Source organism: Mustela lutreola, chromosome 8 (assembly GCF_030435805.1).
Source record: "Mustela lutreola isolate mMusLut2 chromosome 8, mMusLut2.pri, whole genome shotgun sequence".
Classification (NCBI taxonomy): Eukaryota; Metazoa; Chordata; class Mammalia; order Carnivora; family Mustelidae; genus Mustela; species Mustela lutreola.
In genome coordinates, this window is record NC_081297.1 from 127472168 (window position 1) to 127494393 (window position 22226).

General features: G+C 38.3%; 1 protein-coding gene across 2 annotated transcripts in view; it reads left to right on the forward strand.

Annotated features, from left to right (window-relative positions):
- Nucleotides 1–22226, forward strand: part of CFAP54 (cilia and flagella associated protein 54) — a 316944-nt gene that overhangs the window by 99180 nt on the left and 195538 nt on the right. For both annotated transcript variants that reach the window (XM_059186580.1, XM_059186581.1), the window contains exons 23-25: nucleotides 10598–10734; nucleotides 14800–14947; nucleotides 17627–17782. In XM_059186580.1, coding sequence (XP_059042563.1) covers nucleotides 10598–10734; nucleotides 14800–14947; nucleotides 17627–17782 — 441 coding nt within the window. The remainder of the gene's footprint in view (nucleotides 1–10597; nucleotides 10735–14799; nucleotides 14948–17626; nucleotides 17783–22226) is intronic.

A 22226-nucleotide genomic window follows, 5' to 3' on the forward strand; every position in this document is an offset into this window, starting at 1 on the left:
TTTATTAATTCTTTCAAAGAACCAGCTCCTACTTTCGTTGATTTGTTCTATTGTTTTTTTGGTTTCTATTTCATTGATTTCTGCTCTGATCTTTATGATTTCTCTTCTCCTGCTGGGCTTAGGGTTTCTTTCTTGTTCTTTCTCCAGCTCCTTTAGGTGTAGGGTTAGGTTGTGTACCTGAGACCTTTCTTGTTTCTTGAGAAAGGCTTGTACCGCTATATATTTTCCTCTCAGGACTGCCTTTGTTGTGTCCCACAGATTTTGAACCGTTGTATTTTCATTATCATTTGTTTCCATGATTTTTTTCAATTCTTCTTTAATTTCCCGGTTGACCCATTCATTCTTTAGAAGGATACTGTTTAATCTCCATGTATTTGGGTTCTTTCCAAACTTCCTTTTGTGGTTGAGTTCTAGCTTTAGAGCATTGTGGTCTGAAAATATGCAGGGAATGATCCCAATCTTTTGATACTGGTTGAGTCCTGATTTAGGACTGAGGATGTGATCTATTCTGGAGAATGTTCCATGTGCACTAGAGAAGAATGTGTATTCTGTTGCTTTGGGATGAAATGTTCTGAATATATCTGTGATGTCCATCTGGTCCAGTGTGTCATTTAAGGCCTTTATTTCCTTGCTGATCTTTTGCTTGGATGACCTGTCCATTTCAGTGAGGGGAGTGTTAAAGTCCCCTACTATTATTGTATTATTGTTGATGTGTTTCTTTGATTTTGTTATTAATTGGTTTATATAGTTGGCTGCTCCCACATTGGGGGCATAGATATTTAAAATTGTTAGATCTTCTTGTTGGACAGACCCTTTGAGTATGATATAGTGTCCTTCCTCATCTCTTATTATAGTCTTTGGCTTAAAATCGAATTGATCTGATATAAGGATTGCCACTCCTGCTTTCTTCTGATGTCCATTAGCATGGTAAATTCTTTTCCACCCCCTCACTTTAAATCTGGAGGTGTCTTCGGGCTTAAAATGTGTTTCTTGGAGGCAACATATAGATGGGTTTTGTTTTTTTATCCATTCTGATACCCTGTGTCTTTTGACAGGGGCATTTAGCCCATTCACATTCAGGGTAACTATTGAGAGATATGAATTTAGTGCCATTGTATTGCCTGTAAGGTGACTGTTACTGTATATGGTCTCTGTTCCTTTCTGATCTACCACTTGTAGGCTCTCTCTTTGCTTAGAGGACCCCTTTCAATATTTCCTGTAGAGCTGGTTTGGTATTTGCAAATTCTTTCAGTTGTTGTTTGTCCTGGAAGCTTTTAATCTCTCCTTCAATTTTCAATGATAGCCTAGCTGGATATAGTATTCTTGGCTGCATGTTTTTCTCGTTTAGTGCTCTGAAAATATCATGCCAGCTCTTTCTGGCCTGCCAGGTCTCTGTGGATAAGTCAGCTGCCAATCTAATATTTTTACCATTGTATGTTACAGACTTCTTTTCCCGGGCTGCTTTCAGGATTTTCTCTTTGTCATTGAGACTTGTAAATTTTACTATTAGGTGATGGGGTGTGGGCCTATTCTTATTGATTTTGAGGGGCATTCTCTGAACCTCCTGAATTTTGATGCTCGTTCCCTTTGCCATATTGGGGAAATTCTCCCCAATAATTCTCTCCAGTATACCTTCTGCTCCCCTCTCACTTTCTTCTTCTTCTGGAATCCCAATTATTCTAATGTTGTTTCGTCTTATGGTGTCACTTATCTCTCGAATTCTCCCCTCGTGGTCCAGTAGCTGTTTGTCCCTCTTTTGCTCAGCTTCTTTATTCTCTGTCATTTGGTCTTCTATATCACTAATTCTTTCTTCTGCCTCATTTATCCTAGCAGTTAGAGCCTCCATTTTTGATTGCACCTCATTAATAGCTTTTTTGATTTCACCTTGGTTAGATTTTAGTTCTTTTATTTCTCCAGAAAGGGCTTTTATATCTCTCGAGAGGGTTTCTCTAATATCTTCCATGCCTTTTTCGAGCCCGGCTAGAACCTTGAGAATTGTCATTCTGAACTCTAGATCTGACATATTACCGATGTCTGTATTGATTAGGTCCCTAGCCTTCGGTACTGCCTCTTGTTCTTTTTTTTGTGTTGAATTTTTACGTCTTGTCATTTTGTCCAGATAAGAGTAAATGAAGGGGCAAGTAAAATACTAAAAGGGTGGCAACAACCCCAGGAAAATATGCTTTAACCAAACTAGAAGAGATCCAAAATCGTGAGTGGGGAGAAAGGGGATAAAAAGAGGTTCAAAAAGGAAGAAAGAAAAAAAAAACAAAAAGAAAAGAAAAAGAAAAAAAAAAAAAGAAAAGAAAAGAATTTTTAAAAAAAGAAAACACCTAAGAAAAATGTAAAAAATATATATATATATATTAGATAAACTAGTAAAAAATCGTTAAAAAAGAAAAAGGTAACAGTTAAAAAAAAAATTTTACCCAAAGGCGAGAAAAAAAAAAATGAAAAAGAAAAAATTAAATTAACTGCAAGACTAAAAAAAATCACAGGAAAAAAGCCATGAGTTCCGTGCTTGGCTTTCTCCTCCTCTGGAATTCTGCTGCTCTTCTTGGTATTGAAACCGCACTCCTTGGTAGGTGAACTTGGTCTCGGCTGGATTTCTTGTTGATCTTCTGGGGGAGGGGCCTGGTGTAGTGATTCTCAAGTGTCTTTGCCCCAGGCGGAATTACACCGCCCTTACCCGGGGCCGGGGTGAGTAATCCGCTCGGGTTTGCTTTCAGGAGCTTTTGTTCCCTGAGCGCTTTCCGTAGAGTTCCAGAGGACGGGAATACAAATGGCGGCCTCCTGGTCTCCGGCCCGGAGGAGCCGAGAGCCCAGGGCCCCACTCCTCAGTGCGCCCTCAGAGAACAGCGCCCAGTTACTCCCGTCTGCCTGACCTCCGGCCGCGCTCCGAGCTCACCGAGCCTGCGACCGGTTCAAGGTAACACGGAGCTGCGAGCTTACTGTCAGCTCTGTCTCTGCAGCCGGCTTTCCCGTTCCAATACCCGCAAGCTCTGCGACACTCAGACACCCCCGATCCTTCTGTGACCCTGCGGGACCTGAGGCCACGCTGACCCCGCGTGGGCTTCGCCCCGGTTTAGCCTCTGGAGCGATGTCCCTCAGCGGAACAGACTTTTAAAAGTCCTGATTTTGTGCGCGGTTGCTCCGCCGCTTGCCGGGAGCCGGCCCCTCCCCCCGGGGTCTATCTTCCCGTCGCTTTGGATTCACTTCTCCGCCGGTCCTACCTTTCAGAAAGTGGTTGTTTTTCTGTTTCCAGAATTGCTGTTCTTCTTCTCTTCGATCTGCCGATGGATTTTCAGGTGTTTGCAATCTTTAGATAAGCTATCTAGCTGATCTCCGGCTAGCTGAAGCAGTCTCAGCTTGCTACTTCTCCGCCATCTTGACTCCTCCTCGAAAATACAGTAATTTTTTTAAAAGATTTTTTATTTGTTTATTTGACAGACAGAGATTACAAGTAGACAGAGAGGCAGGCAGAGAGAGAGAGAGGGAAGCAGGCTCCCTGCTGAGCAGAGAGCCCGATGCAGGAATCGATCCCAGGACCCTGGGATCATGACCTGAGCCAAAGGCTGCGGCTTAACCCACTGAGCCACCCAGGCGCCCCCACAAAGAAGAAAATAAATGTTACCTATTTATCTTGTCATCTGGAGTAGCACTTTTTTTTTTTTTTTTAAGATTTTTATTTATTTATTTGACAGAAATCACAAGAAGGCAGAGAGGCCTACAGAGAGAGAGAGAGAGAGAGGAGGAAGCAGGCTCCCATGGAGCAGAGAGCCTAATGTGGGGCTCGATTTCAGGACCCTGGGATCATGACCCAAGCTGAAGGCAGAGGCTCTAACCCACTGAGCCACCCAGGTGCCCCTGGAGTAGCACTTCTTAACTTGGGGCAATTTTGGCCCCAAAGGGACATTTGTCAATGTCTAGAGACATTTTTGGTTCTGGCATCTAGTGGGTAGAGGTCAGGGATGCTGAAAAGCACCCTACAATGCAGACAACAACCCTCCATAACAAAGAATGATTAGGCCAAAATGTCAGTAATGCCAAGATTGGGAAGCCCTGATCCAGAGCTATCTTTTCATTTGTGTGCATGTGCCTGTATGTGTATATAAGTATATACACATACATATATATATATGTATGTGTATATACTTATATACACATACATTTTAAGTATATATATATGTATATATATATACTTATATACACATACATTTTAAATATACATATGTATATATATGTGTTTGAATTTATGTATAATATATAATCTAATCATGGTATATATATTATTTTGTATCTTGATATGTCATTTAATATATAATTGACATTTTTTCATTCCAGTAAGTATTCTTCCACAGTGTAATTTTTAACAGCTACATCTTCTAAAGGTATTGCCTCTTTTAATGATACTGTTTCTTATAGATAGATTGTAGTTTACTTAGTAATCTTTACTGATAGGCATTTCATTATTTTCCAGTCTTTTGCTATTAAAAGCAAAGCTGTGATGTACATCTGAGTATATGCATCTCTGTCTGCATCCGTGATTACTTTTTTGGGGGAAAGATTTATAGAAGTGAAATTTCTGAGTTACTAAAGATACACAGACATGAGTTCAAGTTCCAGCTGCTCACACTAGCCATGTGATATTGAGCAAGTAACTTTCATCTATGAAGTAGAAAGAGTAATAGTAGCTACCTCCCAGAGGTATTATGAGTATTAAATGGAATTATGGGTGGCAGATGTTTAACCAGTGCACTTGTCACACAGTAGGTACTTAATAAATATTGTTAGTGTTTTCAGTTATGAATATATTCATGAATTAACATTTTTGCTGAAATAATTGCCTGTCTTAAAACATATCACCAGTGAATAGGACTCTAGGAAGGGTGACTCATTGACCTAGGTCTAAAGAATCTTAATTTTAAGCCTATTGTGGGCTCTAGAGATAATGGCCATTTTAAATTTTATCACATTTCTATTGTGCTATTATTTTTCTCTTAATGGTTGATTAGAATAATAAGCTAAGATCTTAGTGATATTTTATATTATCATATTTTTCACAGAAAATTAAATTGAGAGAATTGCTAGGATTTGTCTAGCATTGGTTTAGCATGTCATATTGGCTCATGGTTTTCTGATGTTTTTATTTCTTTGGAATCTAATATATTCCCTAATTTTCAGTGATGGAGTTATTTCAAAGTGAGGAATCGAATATTTTATCAAGGCCTAATTTTTCTCCAGGGAGGTTTGACTTTTGGGTTTCATTTGGCAGAACTTTCATTGAAAAGTTAATAAAACGAAGTCCAAGCTATTCTGCTGGAATAATGAGAAGTGTCATAAAGTAATGGCCAATGTTTCATTATTGATACTATATTTGCAGTACTGTATTCATTTGTGACAGTATATGAGCATTCTCATAATGTTAAGTGACTGAAGCAAAATTTTCTTACTTAGTAAACTTAGTAAAACTTAATTTACAGCTCAAGTTTCAGCTTTTAAGTTATAGCAAGAAAATGTACCTTTCCTTTGGAACTGCAATATGTTTTTCATGAGAGTGGTTAGTTTTTAGTTTTAGGGTAATTCAGTTCTTTAAAAAATATCATATGGGGTGCCTGGTGGCTCAGACAGTTGAGCACCTGGCTCTTGGTTTTAGCTCAGGTCACGATTGGGCTCTTGGGATTGAGCCTGGTGTTGGGCTCCTTGCTCAGCGGGTAGTCTGCTTGTCCTTCTCCTTCTGCCTCTGCTCCTCATCTTGCTCTCTCTCTCTCTCTCTCAAATAAATAAATAAATCTTTTTAAAAATACGATCGTATGTATTTTATGCTAAGGAATAGAGACATTTCACTAAATACCTATGATTAACTTGGCTTGGAATCTTAGGTTGGACTTTCAACTCAAAGTTATTCTATAGCCATTAATAAAGTCAGTTGGATTTTAAAGTCAGTTGGATTGTCATTAGGTTTCCTCTTAATGTAGAAAGCTACTAATTTAGATTATCTGGAAAGTTGTTTGAGGAACCATTATGAATGATATATTTTCTAATTTTTCCCTCTTTATAGCTTCATTTGTTTTTATTTTTCCCTATTAGGTCAGGAGTATCTAGATAATGTAATATAGAAACCTATGAGCAGGATTTTAAGATTTTAGGCAAATTACTTGATCTCAATTTTCCTATCTTTAAAATGGATAGAAGACCCAATGTCATATACTGCTGGGTTATTGAACTACTTAGTCAAATAGGGAATGGACACAGTGGCTTATTGAGAAAAAAAAGGGAGATATCATTTAATTAAAAAACACTATGTGTCATATATTTAAAGATTCATTATTATGTTTATTACAATAACTCAATGAGATGTTATTATTACCTTTATAGTGGAGGAAACTGAAATGAATTTAATCCTTCTCCTGCCATTTTATTTGAGAAAGATTGTCTCAGGGAGGTCATGTAATTAAGTAACCCATGGTTGCTTGGGTAGCAGATGGTAAGCCTGACACTTGAACCAGCTCATACCTTTCTACTGCTTTGTCTCGGTTCAAGGAATTCATGTATTCAACTTCTAACATGGACCAAGTTCTTTTAGAGCCTATGTCACTGCCATCTCTTCTCTGCCTGGGTTGGTGCTGCTCAGTGGGTCTTGATGATCAATATTGGCAGTAGAGTTTGATACTGGGACATGAATGCTTTGACAGTCATAGCAGGGGTGGCAAGGAGAATGAAATTCATCCTTTTCCCCCCCCACTTTATATATGAATAATTCACTGAAACTTTTTGATAAGTAGAGGTTGGCCTTTTGTCTATGACCAAATTAAAAGCAATAAATCTACCAGGTAAAAGATAGTCATCCCATTTTTAAAGCTCTTTAAGAAGTCTCAACTCTTCTCTTTACTCTCATCCTCTAACTGAATATTGCTACTCTCTCTACTCATGTGTTTATTGATGGATTATTTCTTGTTTATTTTGTGCTAGGCTCTCTGCTAGATCTCATCTCTTCTTCCTTGGAACTTTTTTATCAATCTCATTACCACAACAATAACCTATATTTAGGTAATTTTGACTTATGGTTTCAGTTAGGACTCTGATTCCAAGTTAAGGGCACCAACCCAGCTTGAGGGAATGTAGTTAGGCTCTGGGAAAACTGTGCACTCCAGGCGACTGTAGGTCTCATACCTTTGGTTCTCTTTATACATCGGCTTCTTTTTCTCCTTCTAAAGACTGACTTTCCTTACTTCTCCATCTCTGAAGGAAAAATGGAAGCTCCTGCATTTTTATATACCTCCATTTCAGATATAAACAGGGACTGCCTGGCTGGCTCCTAATCTGGATTCTAGATTCCTAGGAAAGAGATTCTGAATGGCCCGCCAAATAAAATGATTCTGACGTCTTTTTTGATGTTTGATCACTGAGTTGTTTTTAAACCTCACCCTTCTTTTTTCCTTTGGTTCCATACACAGGCAGGCTGATAGGAGGGCTGTGAGCTCACCTTTGATGCTAACAAGAAATTTGAATCTCCCAGGTGGCAGAACTTTCCCTATTCCTATCCTTCCCCACCTCCAGCCACTAATCAAGGCCCAGTCCATTCCTTCCCAGGCCTACTTGTGCCTGCCTAACACTTCCTGGGAGCCCTTTGTGTGAGTAATAAATTTTCTTTCAAATTCTCCTGGTACATGTAGTGCCTTTAACCTCAACAGCAGAACCACACTTTGGGTGGCTTGCTTTGCAGAAGGGGCTATAAAACACCCAGTTTGAGTCAGGCACTTACCCTGGGGCAGTCAACTGTGCTACAGTAGAATTGTTGAGTGTCCTCTTCTGTGGGTAGAGGAGAAATTACCAGGAAAAGAGGGTTTTAAAATTTATTTAAAGCTATTATTGTGCGCTTACTCTCTACTATGCATTGCTCCAGGCTAGTGATTCTAAACCTTGAATGTGTGTCTTGGAGTGCTGGTTGAACACATTATTGTGTCCTACCATCAGAGTTATTGATTCACTGGATCTGCAGTAGGGCCTGGAATTTTACATTTCCAGCAAGCTCCTGGGTGATGTTGATGTTGATGGTCCAGGGACCGTACTTTGAGAACCACTGTTATTAACAAAGTGAACAAAATGCCATGATAAAAGATTTGTAATAAACAACAAACATAGTAAATAAGTAAATTATCTAGTATGTTACAAGGTAAGTTCTATGCAAGGAAGAAGTGGAGTATGGTCAAAGGAATTAGAAGTATAAAGTGAGGGAATGGAAGGTAAATCAGAGTATTAGATTGGGTGATCAAGGAAGTCATCTAGAAGGTGAGATTTGAGGGGCGCCTGGGTGGCTCAGTTGTTAAGCATCTGCCTCCCGCTCAGATCATGATCCGGGGGTCCTGGGATCAAGTCCCACATTGGGTTCCTTGCTCAGCAGGGAATCTACTTCTCCCTCTGCCTGCTGCTCCCCCCTCCGCTTGTGTGCTCTCTCTGTCTCTCTCAAATAAAGAAATGAATAAATCTAGAAGGTGAGATTTGAGCAGAGACTTAAAGGATGGTCTCTGGAGGCAGAGCATCTGCAGAAGGTGCTAAAGCAAAAGCCCTGTGGTTTTCAGAAGTGTACCAGCTATGTCTGATAAACAACAAGGAGGCCAATGTAGCTGGAGCAGAGAGACACCCATGGACAGTAAAATAATTGGTCAGGGAGGTAAAATATAAGTAGGCTGGTCAGGATGCTGATCATGACAAGTGTGGAAATTTGGAAGCCACAAGAAGGTCATGTATCAAGAGGAGGTCTCTATTGTACTAAATTATTTCATTAGTCTTCTAGTGCTTCTTTCTCATTTTAACCTCACCCCCTTTAAAATTTATTCTACCCATTACTACCAGGTCACCATCTTATATCATGGCACTGCTCTGCTAACCTGCAAAAACTCATGAATTTACAAACCTTAGTTTAATCATGGCATCTTTTCTTGTTTTACCATGTCCACTGATTGAATAAATAACATTGTTTTTAGAAAGATATGGTTTAAAAGGAAAGAACATTCAATTATAATTTCACCCAACTCACACATCATTTGTTATTAATTTCCACATTAAGTGTTAGAATTATGAGGTGTCTTAGTGACCACTTAGTCCGACTTCTTCATTTAACCAGTGCAGCCAGAGAAGTGACCTCATCTACCACTCTAAATCTTGGCTCTACTCTTCTTACTGAATATCAGGCTCTGTACAAATTATTTAACTTCTTAGTGCCTCAGGTTTCTCATCTGAAAAATAGGGATCGTAATAGAGCTCACCTCATAAAACTGTAGCAATAATGCATGTAGAGTGCTTGGACCAGTACCTGATGTCTTTAAATACTTCGACCTGATTTTCAAGGCCTTCTGAAATCATATCTCATTTTACCTGTCCATCATTTTCCTGCTTTTCCTCAAATTCTGATCTGTCTTGCTAGTCTCTCCTAAATGCATTATGGTGATTTTCACTATTGGACCCTTTTCAGATTCTCTCTAAACAGTGCCCATCTGAACCTTATTCCTGCCTGAGGTTTCAACTCAAGCCCTGACTCCTTTTTGCAGCCTTCATTTCTCCTTTTCTCAGCCTCCACAATTATTATGTTATTCTTTGTAGTTTTTCTGGTAATTTCATGTGTTTTATGTCTGTAACTTGATTAGAGTTTAATGGAGTATAAGGTCATTTTAAGCTTTGAAGAACCTATCCTTACAGTGCTTAGCACAGAGTAGAAACTTCATAAAACCTTACTGGTTGGTTGGTTATGAGTGTGGAGCTGGCAGATTTAAAAAGTTCTGGTCCTGTAAGTTATTCCCTTGAGTGGAATATATTCTAGCAACATGTCATTTACATACTTAATTTAATGAATTTATTTATACTTTATCTTCTACCTGCTTCCATTAAGGATTTGAAGCAGCACATAACTCACATGGTGAGATTTCATATTGTCGTACATATTTGAATAGAATGATTTTAGGGAATATCTGTAAAGAAATATATTCTACCAAAAGAAATAGATAAGTTGTTGATTTCTCTTCTCTCAAGCTTCTCTTTTGCCAGTGAAATCAGTTATTTTGCCTAATGTTGAGTATGTTGAATTAAAAATATCATGGTCTCTTGGAAGCATCTCTGTTTTATTTTTCACTCTTTTTAGCTGTGAGCCCTTTGTTGCACAAAAGCTCTGAAAGTATCAGTCTGAACCAGAAAAGAATGAAGTATATTTCATATTTTGCGTTTGGGAAATCTGATTGTTTCTCTTGGAACAGATTGTTCATTATAACAGTGTGTCTAATAAATGGAGTGCACTGCCGAGATAGATGGAAATGAAATTAATTTGGCTCAGATGTGATCTTTGTTTTGCTTATGAGAATTTGAAACATCCTTACAGAGTTTCAGATTTCCATGCAATTTAGAAATAAAAGAGATTTCAAAATATGTCTGCCTCCCTTGCCAGTGGCCATTGATACCTTACTGTGGTCCTGTAGATCAAAAGAGCAAATGTTAACAACTGTGTATAAAATTAATGTGTGAGCGGATTTTATCAGAATTCCTGTTTAAAAGATACATTTCACAGATAAAAATATCACATAAGATAATGTACTTTTTGTTGTAGGTTGCCTATCAGGTTGGTAACTATGAGTTGGCTAAGAAGGCTTTCTCACCAGTTTGGGATTATTTTGTGGCTTCACCACATCACGATGAACAATCTGTTATTTGTTTAAGCAATATAATGACTATCACACAGAGAAGGTAATTAGAAATATTCTTTTAAAATATTAATTTGCTTAGTGAAAATATGGATATTGGGTGTGAAGCCTAGAATTAATTTTCAGTTTCATATTAAGATAGTCAATGTGGGGGCGCCTGGGTGGCTCAGTGGGTTAAGCCGCTGCCTTCGGTTCAGGTCATGATCTCAGGGTCCTGGGATCGAGTCCCGCATGGGGCTCTCTGCTCGGCGGGGAGCCTGCTTCCCTCTCTCTCTCTCTCTGCCTGCCTCTCTGCCTACTTGTGATCTCTGTCTGTCAAATAAACAAATAAAATCTTTAAAAAAAAAAAAAAAAGATAGTCAATGTGGGGGCGCCTGGGTGGCTCAGTGGGTTAAGCCTCTGCCTTTGGCTGAGGTCATGATCTTGGGGTCCTGGGATTGAGCCCCACATTAGGCTCTCTGCCCAGTGGGGAGCCTGCCTCCCTCTCTCTCTCTGTCTGCCTCTCTATCTACTTGTGATCTCTCTCTCTGTCAACTAAATAAATAAGATCTTAAAAAAAAAAAGATAGTCAATGTAAAACTATTTCTAATAAGTGTTTTAATAAGTATCTGCATTCTAAGTTCTTGAGTCCTTGTTAGAAACTTCTTTGCTAGAGTCAGAAAAAGCACAGGAGGCATATAGATGCATTCTGAATTTAGAGTAATGAAGGCTATGGGAAAGAAAATACACAAATACCTTTGGGGGCTTTTTTTTTTTTAAAAAAAAAAAAACAAGAACAGTCTGGTTGGGGTTAAAGTTATAGTCTCATGGGTGGACTATTAGGATAAGACAGTTTTTCCTTTGCTTGAAGAGGCTCCCAGGATTAGAGCATCAGCAACTGCAGACAGGCTGCTAGGAGTCGTATAAAACCACAGGTCATCCTTTGCTTTATAGCCATTTTTCCTTTAAAAAACAAAGTTTAAGAGCAGTCCCAGAAGTGAGCATTAGTGTGATTTCAGGCTTTTTCAACAAGTTCAAAAAAGGACAATCTCCTTCACCTGCTTGTTAATGTCTTTAATAAGAAAATAAAATTCTTTATTCCTCAGTCAAAGATAATGACCTTAAATGCACATTCTGGTTGAGGCAAGGCTTTCATAATGCTTATTCACATAAAGGTATAATTCCATTCAATTAAACAAATGTAGACTTAGCATTTACCATGTACAAGGATGCTGGTGCTATGCAGGATGCATTTGAGAGGCATTTCAGGAGAGGAAGAGACAGAGGTTGGAAGGTTTATGCAACATGGGGACAGGGGAGTGGAGGTAGTGAAGTTGACTGGGATTGTCATTGTTACCTGACAGGCAGGCAGGCCTATGACATGTACTAGGGGAAAGGGTGAGGTGAGGGACAAGTTTTTGGAAGAGATAATGAATTAGATAGGAAATATTTTGCAGTTAGTTTTCCAGCAGGATGCCTTTGTGGATATGAGGTGCCTAGTAGGTAGTTGAATATTTGGTGCTGACACTTAGGAGAGAGGTCAAGGCTAGACAGAGATTGAGAAATTGTCCTTGAGGCCGACGTTGAAATTTTGGCAAGTGCTATCTCCCAAGGAAGAACTATTTAGCAGAAAAGGTAGAAGCTGGAATTGAACTCTGGACATTGCTTATATTTAAGAGGCTGAAGCAGGAGATAGAACCAAGGAAGGGCTGAGAATGTTTTATGCTGGTCTGAGCCCATGAATAACCAATGTTGTATCTGAACTAGCCCTTGTGGTTCTTATTATGATTGCAAGACATCTTTCAGAAATAACCATCTGGAAATTTTGAAAAAAAAAAAAAAGATGTATTATTTATGGGATCTGGAAATTATACAATACACTTGGGGCCCCACAGCAGGTCATAGGTAAAGAGAGAGAGCCAGCATGGGCCTGGGGTTCTGATTTTATTGAGGTAAAGTGTGGGTGCTTAGGATTTCATGGGCTCACTCTTTGTTGTTGAATTTATTAAATAAAAGTGATAATTTAAAGCAAGGGAAGAGAAAAAAACACACATACACACAAATGGCCCCAATGTTCATTTATTGAAATCAACTAAGATTTTTTTTAACAGAGGAGCCTCAATGGGGGAAGTGGCCTGGCTCTTTATCTAGTTGTGTGGCTGGCAGTGTATTTATTAGAGAAATCTGTCTCTGAAGTGGATGTTTTGGCAATCAAAGCTTAAGTCAGACTTGCATCACAGGAAAGGAAGGAAGGGAGAAAGAAAGGAAGGAAAGAAGGGAGAAAGAAAGATGGAGGGAGAGAGGAAGGAAGAAAGAAAGAGGAAGGGAGGGAGGGAGGAAGGAGGAAAGCCCAAGTCTCATAACTTACTCTACAAAAAGGAGTAGTTCAGGAAGTGAAAGCCTGGAAAAGTGCATTGCCAAGGGAAGTGGGAGTATCACCCAGGAGGGACTGGTCAGCAGTATTAAATGCCATTGCAAGGTCAGGCAGGGGAGTTGCTCAATAAGAGATGCTACAGAGAGGTTGGGTAGGATAAAAACTAAGAGGAAACCTTTAGAATTGACAATTAGGAGGCCATTGATGAGTTTAAGAGAGCTATTTTGGTGGTGTGATGGGCTAGAAACCTTCTGCAATTGGTAAGAAATAAGTGAAAATAGAGAATTGGAATAAGCTAAGATCACTCATGTGAAGTTTGGTGGCAAAGAAGAAGAGGATGGCAGAACACTGAGGGGGAAGGCAGGTTTAAGGAAAGCATATTTGAGGATGGAGACTGTGAAGAAGGAGAAACTGAAGGTATAAGCACATTCCCACAATTATGACACTATGGTGGTAGAGCCTGGAGGATATAGAAATACACAGGGTGGAGAGTAGGGGGTGTAGGACGTTTACTCAGGAATGTGAACAAAGAGACATCAAGGATAAACGGAAGTGTTGCTGAGGAGGACTAATGACTAAGTTGATATCCCATAACATGAATTTGTAGTAGAACCCAGTTCTTCTGGATAAGTCCACATTTGACTCATCTTTATATCCCAGGGCCTAGAATAGTGTTTTCTACATAGGAGGTGCTTGGCAAATGCTAGTGTGAATGAAAAAGAAAGATCAAATGAGATTAAGTAAGTGAATAAGCGATTGTTGTAGAAGGGATAGAAAAAGCAGTCAATGACATCTGTGCAAGGTCAGGCAAACTGATTATGGCTTAAAATAAGGGGTGCAGAATCTGAAGTGGGAGAGAGGTCACTATTGAAATGGCTGACCAGCGTGTGAGCTCTGTAGAGAAGGAAATGGAGCCACCAGGAAGCAACAGCCTGGACATTGTGTACGTCCGGGTACCAATTATCATGTGGACCAAGAGAGAGTTCATTATGAGTTGTAGGAGTGGGAGGACTAACATTCTTCTAGCAAGTGTAATTTCAGCGTTTAACACAGTGGTGAAATGGATCATGATCAAGTGTGAATTACTGATGTCAGATCCTTTCCCGTTTTTTGAGATAGAGGGTGGACCTGATGCTTAGAAGGGAAAGTTCGTCACCAAGTAATGTTGAGAACAAGGAAGGGAGGAGTATTGGAAACCAAGAAGGAAGGCTGCATATTTCACAGTTTTGCCAATAATTGGCACTGTTGACTACAATTTAGAAAGATAATTAAAGATAAGCCAAGAGTTATTAAGACTCTGCCTCTCTCCTTTCCTCCCTTCTTGCCTCTTTCTTTTTCCTTTTCTCCTTACCCGGGGTGGATTTTGCTATAAGTGACCCTTATTTTCCAAAAGTTTATTAATTGAAATATTGGGCCTATTTCCCCAAGCTTCTGAGTATCTATAGCGATTTCATTCTGTTGATAGAAAAGAAGTTTGGGTATTAGAGCCAGAAAGTTTTACTTCACCAGTAGTTATTTTTATGGATCTGTGACACAATATGTCAGCAGCTTAATTATCTTAGTTGTTAACTTGTTGTTAAATATAGTTTTTAATTTTAATTTAAAGAGCTGTGTGAGAGAAATTGTTCCACAAATTTTTGCTGTTATTTTGGGATCACTGTGTAGATACTAAGAACAAATCAACCTAAAAAGGTGTGTTTATATGTTAAATCATTTTGTATTTATACTTGTAACATCATTTACTTCCTTTTGCAGATTACATTCAGATCTTTTGGCAGAGACTTCTTCAATCCTCTTATACCTTTTTCTTAGAAATATTTTTGTAACAAGTGACATTAAAATTAAAGAAGAAAATCTTTTCTGTGATAGTATTAAAGGCAATGAGCTTTTCCCCTCTCAACAAGTAAGTGATTTTAAAATGACCAAAAATGTGCTGATTTCTCTTTATTTGCTTATTGATATTTCAAGTTCATGTTATTTTGGGATTTCATACCCTGATTTGTGAATGGACTGAGAGGTCATTTTATGATTGTGCAGGTTTGTCTGATATTTCATATAGGTTTCATAGGACCAAGTTCATATATATTTTTCTTCTTTTCAGTTTATCTTTGTGTCTCTACAAAATAGTATAAATTTCAAATACTAAAAAAGATATAAAGTACAAAGTAAAATCCATTATAATCCTATTGCTTCTAAAAATGATATGATTTTGTTCCCTCTGTTTTGTTTTATATTTCTGATTTTTAAAAATATGCATAGGAAAATTATTGTTATTATTATTTTACAAGATGACATCACAATCTACTTTCTATTCCACAATTTGCCTTTTTAACCTTTTTTATAATTTATCTTGAACATATTTTCATGCAGATACTTATCAACTTACCAGGTTTTTTTAAGGTCTTAGTTTATTAATCGTCTCATGAAAAATCTGCACGATCACCACAAATAAAGTCACTACAGAATCTTTACTCCTGTTGTCCACTCTCCATCTCATTTCTTGCCAGCACCAACACTGGCTTTGGCAGTCCCCTTGACCGCCTTCATTCTGTTCTTGCGTTCCTTTCCCTGTTTTCTTGAGGTCCTTTCCTGATCACACAGGCCATGTCCTGCAGGGCTATGATTGGGTTCATTTTTCTTTGCCAGTTGTCTCGCCACCACCCACTTGGGTTCTGAAACCAAATACAAAATGACATCTGGTATGTTCTTGTCCATTTTGGCTAGTTTTTTCCGAATTTCTGCCTCAGGTACTGTTGCCTTTCTGGGATGAAGAACATCAGTGAGCATTCGTTTTCATACCAAATTGTTCTTAACTCTAACATTGTGTTACTGTATAGCGGCAGGAATGTAACCTATCTCTTACTGATGGATTCTCAGGGTGGTTATAAACATTGCTGTCTGTACATCTGCAGCTTTCTAATTTTAACATCTTGCTTTTAAAAACAGTCCTTCACTTTTGTTTTCATTCTAGATTGAACATCACTCTTCTTTCTCCCTCTTCCTCTTTCCTTCTTTATTAACTTTAAACACAGAGACTTTCCCCAGGTGTTTGCTTTTCACAGTTGCATTTTCCTATCCATGCATTTATTTATTTAATAACCAAACAAATAAACCAACCAATAAATTGTTATGGGAGACTGTGACAATGCCCGTGGATACAAAAATGAAAAAAAAAAAAAAAGAAAGATATGACCTTTTGTCTTTTTTGATACAAAAATGATACTATTATTTGTGTCAAATAATGATAATTTGATAATAATGATACTATTATTAGTATCAAAAATGATACTAATATTTTGATACCTTTTGATACACAAAAATGAAAATAAAAAAAGACATGACCTTTAGTCTTACAGAGCCTAAGCACTCATAACCATCATTCTGTTCCTACTACGTTGCATTCAGTCTGTACATAAAGACAGTCTTTAAGTACTTCAGTGAATTCCAGAATGCCGGACTACCATCCTACTAAAAATTTACTTTATGGAAATTTCTGGTTGCCACTCATAAGTTTTCTCTGTATATAGTTTTGTATGTATATATAGAAAAATAGGGGCACCTGAGTGGCTCAGTAGGTTGAGCATCTGACTCTTGATTTCGGCTCAGGTCATGATCTTAGGGTCCTGGGATGGAGCCCTGTATGTTGGGCTTCACACTCAGTGGGGAGTCTGCTGCTTTCTCTCTCCCTCTGCCTCTCCCTCCATTTGCATGCTTGCTCTTCCCCCACCCTCCTCAAAAAAGTAAATAAATCTTTCAAAATAAAAGACAAGAAACATAGTAAAATCTTCCCTCAGGAAAGGGAAAGGAAAAGTTAGGATCATTTAATCACAAAAGCATTTACTCATAAAAGCCCAACTTTCTATTTTACTACCATTTTTATTTAAGTAGCAAAAGTATAATAGAAGATTAGTTTGGTCTACTGAAAATTCATCATTTTTTTTTCACAAACCCAGTAAGAAAATGGGACCTTTTTTTAAAAAGTGGGGATAATATTACAGAGACATAATATTTTAATTATTATTTGTTATAACATTTATGTTTTGAAAAAACTATTTTTTTCTAACATTAAAATATAGCCAAGTTTTTATTTTACCAATTAAAAAAGATTGGTTCTTTCTTCATTACTAGTAGCATTTTTATTATTTTACAAAATATTCTGAAATTTAACTCTAAGGTTGTCTTACCCATATATAGCATTGTTGGGGAGTTAGAATTATTCTTGAATTTAGATCTTGATTTAAAATCAACATTTTTAAAAAAGATTTTATTTGTTTATTTGACAGAGATCATAAGTAGACAGAAAGGCAGGCAAAGAGAGAGAGAGAGACAGAGGAGGAAGCAGGTTCTCCACCAGCAGAGAGTCCGATGCAGGGCTCGATTCTAGAACCCCAGGATCATGACCTGAGCTGAAGGCAGAGGCTTTAACCCACTGAGCCACCCAGGTGCCCCTAAAATCAACATTTTAACATACCAACATGTTGTTAAGCCACAGGATCATATTTCCTACCCTTTATTTTCCTTAGAGACATATTAGTGAAGCACTTGATGTTCATTTTGAGTAACAATATCTGTTTCCTTACAGATTACTAGACTAATTGAATGTGAGAGAGTATTAGTGGCATTGGAACTTAGCAACTACCTCAATGATTCCAGTTATACCCTTCAAGCTGTGACTCAGTGTTATGGCCTTCTTGCGCCTATAATCTACCACAATATTGTTTTGGTACCTGTCATACAGGTAAGCATATTTATACCCCTAGATAAGGGTATTTTTTACAAAGGCAATTCAACAAAGCATTTTGGAAAAGAAAAAGCAGTGTATCTTTTGTAATGTATGAGTAGGTCAAAGACAGGTGTTATGAAATTTCATGAGTTAACTGAAAAACAATTTAATAATCTAAATTATGTTTGAGCAAACATAAATAAAGACTAAAATGTATTTCTCTGAAAACATTCAGCCCCATAGTTGTCCATGTTTAAACATTAGCAATCTGCTTTTTAAAGTCATTTCAGTTTTTATAATTGCGTAATGTTCAAAACAGCAATACTCATTCAAAAACATATTGTTAAAGCCATTATCATGTGGGGAAAAATTGGTGGATGACATACGAAAATATATTTGGTTTCTTGGTGATGGAGGAGTTGAAAATTTACAGGAAAAGAGTAGGTGAGAGCTGGCTAAAGGGATTATATTAGTTGTCTCTTCTTTCTAACAAATCACTGTAAATTTAGTGGCTTACAACAATACCCATTTACTATCTCATAGTTTCTATGGGACAGGAGGCTGGATATGGCTTCACTGGGTCTTCTGCTCAGGGTCTCATGAGGCTGAGCTCAAGGTGCTGGCCAGAGCTGTGATTTTACTCAAGACTCTGGCACTTCTTCCAAGCTCACTGGTTGTTGAGAGAATTCATTTCCTTGTGCTAGTGTGAAAGGGGGTCCTTAGTTCCTAAAGGCTCACCATCAATTCCCTCCCACGTGGTCTTCTCCATAACATGACAGTCTGCTTCCTCAAGACCAGCAGGAGAGCCTCGTCTAATATGCATGAGAAGTCTGACATAATGTAAGGTATTCATGGGAGTGATGATTCTCTCATAGTCACAGGTCCTACCCATGCATAAGGAGAAGGGCTTATACAGGGCTTGTACACCAGGGGGCGGAATCTTGTAGACTGTTTTAGAATTCTGCCTACTACAGGGAAATCATGAGAGAAGTAAGGTTTCGCTGCTGATACTTTTAGAAAGTTTTTATCGTCATCATTGTTGTCATCTTTTTTTTTTTTTTTTTTAATTTTTTATTTTTTATATAAACATATATTTTTATCCCCAGGTCTGTGAATCACCAGGTTTACACACTTCACAGCACTCACCAAATCACATACCCTTCCCAATGTCCATAATCCCACCCCCTTCTCCCCAACCCCCTCCCCCCGGCAACCCTCAGTTTGTTTTGTGAGATTAAGAGTCACTTATGGTTTGTCTCCCTCCCAATCCCATCTTGTTTCATTTATTCTTCTACCCACTTAAGCCTCCATGTTGCATCACCACTTCCTCATATCAGGGAGATCATATGATAGTTGTCTTTCTCTGCTTGACTTATTTCGCTAAGCATGATACGCTCTAGTTCCATCCACGTTGTTGCAAATGGCAAGATTTCATTTCTTTTGATGGCTGCATAGTATTCCATTGTGTATATATACCACATCTTCTTGATCCATTCATCTGTTGATGGACATCTAGGTTCTTTGCATAGTTTGGCTATTGTGGACATTGCTGCTATAAACATTCGGGTGCATGTGTCCCTTTGGATCACTACATTTGTATCTTTAGGGTAAATACCCAATAGTGCAATTGCTGGGTCATAGGGCAGTTCTATTTTCAACATTTTGAGGAACCTCCATGCTGTTTTCCAGAGTGGCTGCACCAGCTTGCATTCCCACCAACAGTGTAGGAGGGTTCCCCTTTCTCCGCATCCTCGCCAGCATCTGTCATTTCCTGACTTGTTGATTTTAGCCATTCTGACTGGTGTGAGGTGATATCTCATTGTGGTTTTGATTTGTATTTCCCTGATGCCGAGTGATATGGAGCACTTTTTCATGTGTCTGTTGGCCATCTGGATGTCTTCTTTGCAGAAATGTCTGTTCATGTCTTCTGCCCATTTCTTGATTGGATTATTTGTTCTTTGGGTGTTGAGTTTGCTAAGTTCTTTATAGATTCTGGACACTAGTCCTTTATCTGATATGTCGTTTGCAAATATCTTCTCTCATTCTGTCAGTTGTCTTTTGATTTTGTTAACTGTTTCCTTTGCTGTGCAAAAGCTTTTGATCTTGATGAAATCCCAGTAGTTCATTTTTTCCCTTGCTTCCCTTGCCTTTTGCGTTGTTCCTAGGAAGATGTTGCTGCGGCAGAGGTCGAAGAGGTTGCTGCCCGTGTTCTCCTCAAGGATTTTGATGGATTCCTTTCGCACATTGAGGTCCTTCATCCATTTTGAGTCTATTTTTGTGTGTGGTGTAAGGAAATGGTCCAATTTCATTTTTCTGCATGTGGCTGTCCAATTTTCCCAGCACCATTTATTGAAAAGGCTGTCTTTTTTCCATTGGACATTCTTTCCTGCTTTGTCGAAGATTAGTTGACCATAGAGTTGAGGGTCTATTTCTGGGCTCTCTATTCTGTTCCATTGATCTATGTGTCTGTTTTTGTGCCAGTACCATGCTGTCTTGATGATGACAGCTTTGTAATAGAGCTTGAAGTCCGGAATTGTGATGCCACCAACGTTGGCTTTCTTTTTCAATATCCCTTTGGCTATTCGAGGTCTTTTCTGGTTCCATATAAATTTTAGAATTATTTGTTCCATTTCTTTGAAAAAGATGGATGGTACTTTGATAGGAATTGCATTATATGTGTAGATTGCTTTAGGTAGCATAGACATTTTCACAATATTTATTCTTCCAATCCAGGAGCATGGAACATTTTTCCATTTCTTTGTGTCTTCCTCAATTTCTTTCATGAGTACTTTATAGTTTTCTGAGTATAGATTCTGTGTCTCTTTGGTTAGGTTTATTCCTAGGTATCTTATGGTTTTGGATGCAATTGTAAATGGGATTGACTCCTTAATATCTCTTTCTTCTGTCTTGCTGTTGGTGTAGAGAAATGCAACTGATTTCTGTGCATTGATTTTATATCCTGACACTTTACTGAATTCCTGTATAAGTTCTAGCAGTTTTGGAGTGGAGTCTTTTGGGTTTTCCACATATAGTATCATATCATCTGCGAAGAGTGATAATTTGACTTCTTCTTTGCCGATTTGGATGCCTTTAATTTCCTTTTGTTGTCTGATTGCTGAGGCTAGGACCTCTAGTACGATGTTGAATAGCAGTGGTGATAATGGACATCCCTGCCGTGTTCCTGACCTTAGCGGAAAAGCTTTCAGTTTTTCTCCATTGAGAATGATATTTGCGGTGGGTTTTTCATAGATGGCTTTGATGATATTGAGGTATGTGCCCTCTATCCCTACACTTTGAAGAGTTTTGATCAGGAAGGGATGTTGTACTTTGTCAAATGCTTTTTCAGCATCTATTGAGAGTATCATATGGTTCTTGTTCTTACTTTTATTGATGTGTTGTATCACATTGACTGATTTGCGGATGTTGAACCAACCTTGCAGCCCTGGAATAAATCCCACTTGGTCGTGGTGAATAATCTTTTTAATGTACTGTTGAATCCTATTGGCTAGTATTTTGTTGAGTATTTTCGCATCTGTGTTCATCAAGGATATCGGTCTATAGCTCTCTTTTTTGGTGGGATCCTTGTCTGGTTTTGGGATCAAGGTGATGCTGGCCTCATAAAATGAGTTTGGAAGTTTTCCTTCCATTTCTATTTTTTGGAACAGTTTCAGGAGAATAGGAATTAGTTCTTCTTTAAATGTTTGGTAGAATTCCCCCGGGAAGCCGTCTGGCCCTGGGCTTTTGTTTGTTTGGAGATTTTTAATGACTGTTTCAATCTCCTTACTGGTTATGGGTCTGTTCAGGCTTTCTATTTCTTCATGGTTCAGTTGTGGTAGTTTATATGTTTCTAGGAATGCATCCATTTCTTCCAGATTGTCAAATTTATTGCCGTAGAGTTGCTCATAGTATGTTCTTATAATAGTTTGTATTTCCTTGGTGTTAGTTGTGATCTCTCCTCTTTCATTCATGATTTTATTTATTTGGGTCCTTTCTCTTTTCTTTTTGATAAGTCGGGCCAGGGGTTTATCAATTTTATTAATTCTTTCAAAGAACCAGCTCCTAGTTTCGTTGATTTGTTCTATTGTTTTTTTGGTTTCTATTTCATTGATTTCTGCTCTGATCTTTATGATTTCTCTTCTCCTGCTGGGCTTAGGGTTTCTTTCTTGTTCTTTCTCCAGCTCCTTTAGGTGTAGGGTTAGGTTGTGTACCTGAGACCTTTCTTGTTTCTTGAGAAAGGCTTGTACCGCTATATATTTTCCTCTCAGGACTGCCTTTGTTGTGTCCCACAGATTTTGAACCGTTGTATTTTCATTATCATTTGTTTCCATGATTTTTTTCAATTCTTCTTTAATTTCCCGGTTGACCCATTCATTCTTTAGAAGGATACTGTTTAGTCTCCATGTATTTGGGTTCTTTCCAAACTTCCTTTTGTGGTTGAGTTCTAGCTTTAGAGCATTGT